Raw genomic sequence first — 5,486 nt, forward strand, 5'->3', positions numbered from 1 at the left:
AAAATACCTAATTTTTTAGAGAGACCATGTGTTCACGTGCCTCAAATGTTATACCTAGAAGTCACCCTGTATGTTGAGATATAAGAGGAGAATGTACCGTTGAAAATGGTGGCAAGCGGTGGCGGATGACCCAGGAGAGCACTGTGCCAGCCAATATAATGATGGAATAATAACGGTGACAAATTAAGTTAACTTGGTCGTGAAATATAGATGAAAACTTCCTGGAAGTAAAAACTTTTTAATTTAGACAAAATAGATACTTGCAAAAGTCTACTTTGATCTCCAAGAAGGTAAAAAAGAATAAGTGAAATTGAAAGATGCATACATCACTGAAGAGGCATGTAGACATACACAAGTCAAGGCCTTTATCTGTGGGCTTCATTTCAGGAAGAAGCTTTTAAAAAGTTAACCCCTACAAGAAGACAGAAAGGTCACAACACATAGAAATAACAGTGACATTTTAGTATTTTCCCTTTTATTCAGAGGCGAATTCAAGATTACAAGAGGATGAATTCACCATTAGCTATGGGGGATTTTTGATTTCTTTTCCCTTTGGTTCGTTGCAGCTTAGCACCCATGTGGTTTTGTTTATTTCTTTTGCATTTTGGGACTTGGGCAATTAGAAATAAAGTGAGAAAAACATCATTAGATATAATATAAAAAAAAAAGAAATACGTTTTTTACTTTTGGGTAATTAGAATTATAGAAGAAAAGGGATTTAGAATAACGTAAAAAGGAAAGTTAAAAGGCTGCTTTAGAAAGAAAAAAAAGAGAGCATAAAACGTGCAGGAGCTTGGGTTCTATCGCGAGACCTTGTGGAAATAAACACAACCCCTAACCAGTGCTACACTCAGCCTGATTTGACCATGTGTTTTTGCAGTTAATATTAGATATATTTTCAGAATTATACACATAATATATCAAATTTAGTCGAGTGACCATGTGTTCATGTGACCCAAAAATTATACCTAAATTCCCCTCTTCTTTTATTATACGGAAAAGGGTCAAAAATATCCCTAAACTATCATAAATGAATCACATATACCCTTCGTTTGCATTTGGTATCAAATATACTCTCACCGTTACCAAAGGAGGCCACCAATACCCTCGGCACTTAACAAGGCCATTTGGTTTATTACTTAGCAAGTCTCAACGTGAAAAATTATCCACATGGACAAATTTCGTAGCCTCTCTCCCTCTTCCTCTTTAGTTCAAGAGTATTTTTGACCCTTTTTTTGTGGTTTTTAATTTTTTTTCTGAATTTTCTACACCACCACATACCCCCATTTTCTAAACCACCACATAACCCCCCCCACTCCCCAAATTTATTTTTTTTTTTTTTTTTGAAATTTTTAAATTTTTTTGGATTTTCTACACCACCACATATCCACCCCCACCCCCGAGTGGACAACCACCCCCCCCCCCCCCCCCCCCACCCAAAAAAAATTCTTTAAAAAAGTTTTAAAAGTTACTTTTTTTGGATTTTTACACCACTCCGCCTCCCCCCCCGCTTACCCCCTCCCACACCCCACCACCCCCTCAAAATTTTAATTTTTAACCACGTAAACTTTCAATTTTTATAATTTTTTTTATAAAAGGTAAATTAAATATGAAGTAGAATAAAAAAAAATTATTTTTCACCCCACCACCCCCACGATCGCCTCCCCCCCTCCCTTCCCGACCGAAACCCCACACCCCTCCAAAGAAAATTTTTGAAAAGTTTTATTTTTTGATTCTCTACACCCACCCTCGAATTTTCTACTTCATATTTAATTTACCTTTATAATTTTTTTATATAAAAATTGAAAGTTTACGTGGTTAAAAATTGAATTTTTTTTAGGGATAGTGGGGTGTAGGTGGTCATGGGGGTGGGTATGTGGTGGTGTAGAAAATCCCCCAAAAAATATAAACTTCAAGACAAAAAAATTTGAGGGGTGGAGGTGGGGGGGGGGGGGGGGGTTATGTGTTGGTGTAGAAAATCCAGAAAAAAATTAAAAACTACAAAAAAAGGGTCAAAAATACCCCTGAACTAAAGAGGAAGAGGGAGAGAGAGGACGTGGCCGTCCACGTGGATTAATTTTTCCACGTGGCACTGCCACGTCAGCTTAAATGGCAAGCCGCTAAGTGGAGGGGTATTGGTGGCCTCCTTTGGTAACGGCGAGGGTATATTTGATACCAAATGCAAACGGAAGGTATATGTGATCCATTTCTGATAGTTCAGGGGTATTTTTAACCTTTTTCTGTTTGTTATATGTAGGAGATAAATGGAAGAATTGATTTAAAAGGCCAAAAATTTAAAAATAAATAAATAAATACAAATCTTGGCCTAAGAGAGTGCTACGTCAGCGGGCCTATATTCCTGCATTATATATTTATATAGATTGGTTCGCAACTCTATAGAAATGATACTTGGTCTATCTTTTAATTAGTTACATTTTCTACTAGACATAGAAGAGGAACAGAGATGGAGAGAATATTGTTAGTTACTATTTCTCTATGCAGTTGAAGTGGTTTCTTTTGCCTTTGGGCATCCACTTTGCTCTTCTCATGGTTCCCTTGCACTTCTTCACATTAAGCATTCACTTATGTGACTGACGCAATGATGTCTTGGAATAGAAGTATGAATCGTGGTAGGTGGGATGGGGTTACCTGTGATCGTTTCACTGGTCACGTCACTGGTTTAGACCTTAATGGTAAAAATCTTGAAGGAACTATCCATCCCAATAGTAGTATTTTCCAGCTTTGTCATATTCAAATGCTCGATCTTTCCCTTAACAACTTTTGGGGTTCTCAAATTCCACCGAGCATTGGTGAGTTGGCCAGTTTGATGCATCTCAACCTTTCTCATTCTATGTTCGAAGGAAGGATTCCATTAAAAATCTCACACTTGTCCAAATTGGTTTTGCTTGATCTCTTTTCTCTTTACTCCAATTTCCAGTCTAGCCGGGAAGGATTCAACATGCTCTTTCGAAACTTAACCAAGTTAGAGGTACTTTCTCTTTCTGATGTTTTCATCTCATCTAAGATACCCATGAATGTATCATTCTTTTATTCTTTAAGATATCTAGATCTTGAAGACACTAACTTGGAGGGAGATTTGCCAAAAACCCTTTTTCTCCTACCCAATTTCGAAACCCTTAATTTGCGGAGAAATCCCACCTTTGTTTCTTTCTCCAAGTTTAACTGGAGCAGTAGCCATATGCTAACTGAGCTAGATCTCACTTTCAATAATATTTACGAGGACTACCTGTTACACTTGGAAGTCTCAAAGACTTAAAACTTTTGGATTTTTCTTAGTGCATCCTCGTCGGACCTATACCGGAATCCGTCAAGAACCTTTCACAAATCACTTATTAGGATATTTTGGACAACCAGTTGGAAAGCAAAATTCCTGATGCTTTTTCCAACTTCCAAAAGCTTACACACTTAGGACTTCACATTAACAACTTCACTGGCCCATTCCCATCTTCTCTTATGAACTTGACAAAGCTTGAAGTCTTGTGCTTGAACGACAATTCACTCAATGGTCCACTTCCTTTTAGTGCTAACGAACTTCAAAATCTTAAATATGTGGATTTGTCTCGAAACTCACTCAATGAATCAATCCCATCTTGGATGCTTAGTCTTCCTTCACTGAGTGATTTACACCTGGAGTACAATAATTTCAGTGGACCATTTCCCGAGTTTAAGACCAACTCTATGGAACACCTTTATTTATCTCAAAATCAACTCAGTGGTCCCATACCTCACTCGCTTAGAGATCTTGTGAACCTAACTTATCTCTCTCTTGGATCAAATAATTTGAGTTGTGAGGTAGGAGCAGAAACATTTTCAACAATGAAAAAAATCTATAATCTTGATCTTTCTTATAGTGGTTAATCATGGAGTAGCAATAAGGAAAACATCAACATCACCCTTCCTAGTCTTAGGTATTTAATTTTTTGCTTTTGTCGCGTAAAAGATTTTTTGAGTTTCTTGTTAAACTCTAAGCAATTACAGTTTTTGGATCTCTCGGAGAATGAAATTTACAGCCAGTTACCGAAATAGTTTGGCGGTTTCGGTTCATTGATAGCCTTTAACCTCTCTCACAACAACCTTACAAACTTAGACCATCTACCTTGGCAGACACTGAAGTATGTTGATCTTTACTCAGACTAACTTAGCGGACCTCTTCCATCTTCCCTTTGCGAACTAAATAACCTAAATTTTCTAATTTTGTCCCATAACAATTTGAGTGGCGAAATTCCCAATTGTTTGTTTATTTCGGGAACTCTCTCAGTCCTAGAATTACGAGGAAACAACCTTCATGGTCCCATTCCAAACATATTCTCCCATTGTATTTGGTTGCATCATATTGGTTTGAGCAAAAATCAATTAGAAGGTCTGATCCCGAGGTTGCTAGCCAATAGCGTACATTCCTACAAGTCCTTGATTTGGGAAGCAACAAAATCCATGTCACATTTCCCACTTGGCTAGAGAGGCTGCAGTTAGAGGTTCTCATATTAAAATCTATTAAATTTCATGGACCCATCAGTGCTTTCCAAACAAAATTGCTATTTCCAAATTTGAGGATCTTTGACCTCTCCGGGAATTCATTTTCTGGCTCTCTTCCTATAGATGTTCTAAAATGTTTCAAAGCTATGATGAACATGGATGCACACAAATCAACAATGGAATATATGGAGGAAGGAGATAGTTATGATGAAGACTCTACAAAGCTCTATGAGGAATCAGTAATATTAGTGATGAAAAATCAAGAGATTGAATTCAAAAGGATTTCGAAGATTTTCACAATAATCGATTTATCACGGAACAAGTTTGAGGGGAAAATCCCAGAGGTCATTGGGAATTTAAATTCACTACGAATACTGAATTTATCTCGTAACAACCTCACAGGGCATATTCCTGTTGAAATGATGAACATGAGCATGCTTGAAGCTTTGGACCTTTCATTTAACCAGTAGACCGGAAAAATTCCAGAGGAATTGGCAAGTCTCACATTTCTTGCGGTCCTAAATCTATCACACAACCATCTCGTCAGACCTATTCCTCACAGTAATCAGTTCAATACGTTTCTAAATGACTCATATGTTGAAAACAATGAATTGTGTGGATTCCCATTGTCAAATGAATGTGGGCAGCATAAGTGTTGCACCTCTCACTTTCAGAGCAAGATCATGCTATGTACTTCACCGTATTAATGGAGTATCGGAGACGTCCCATGAAATTTTGGAAGGTACAAGTCATGGGAAGTACGTAACAATGAAGTAAAGAATGAATTACGGTCTCGTAAGTCGTAACCGGGAAGGACAACCTTGGAATCAAAGGACATGACCTTTATCAAGTATGATTAATGATAAATATCATGTATAGAGAATTTTGGAAGATTCCGGGATCAAGCAAATCGAAGAAAATGAGTTTGTCAAAAATTTGAAAAAAATTTGGCAGGATTTTGGACAGAAATTTTGGGTTAACTTCAAAGAGGT

General features: G+C 37.3%; 2 protein-coding genes across 2 annotated transcripts; both read left to right on the forward strand.

Annotated features, from left to right (window-relative positions):
- Positions 1-2,602: 2,602 nt before the first annotated feature.
- Positions 2,603-3,879, forward strand: LOC132065980 (receptor-like protein 9DC1). Its single transcript, XM_059459392.1, has 2 exons — positions 2,603-2,989; positions 3,376-3,879. Exons 1-2 carry the CDS (start codon positions 2,603-2,605, stop codon positions 3,877-3,879), a joined length of 891 nt encoding a protein of 296 aa, XP_059315375.1.
- A 770-nt stretch (positions 3,880-4,649) lies between these two features.
- LOC132065985 (receptor-like protein 32) lies at positions 4,650-4,964 on the forward strand. The gene has a single exon (XM_059459398.1). It carries the CDS (start codon positions 4,650-4,652, stop codon positions 4,962-4,964), a length of 315 nt encoding a protein of 104 aa, XP_059315381.1.
- Positions 4,965-5,486: the final 522 nt, after the last annotated feature.

This window comes from Lycium ferocissimum, chromosome 1 (genome assembly GCF_029784015.1).
Source record: "Lycium ferocissimum isolate CSIRO_LF1 chromosome 1, AGI_CSIRO_Lferr_CH_V1, whole genome shotgun sequence".
NCBI lineage: Eukaryota > Viridiplantae > Streptophyta > Magnoliopsida > Solanales > Solanaceae > Lycium > Lycium ferocissimum.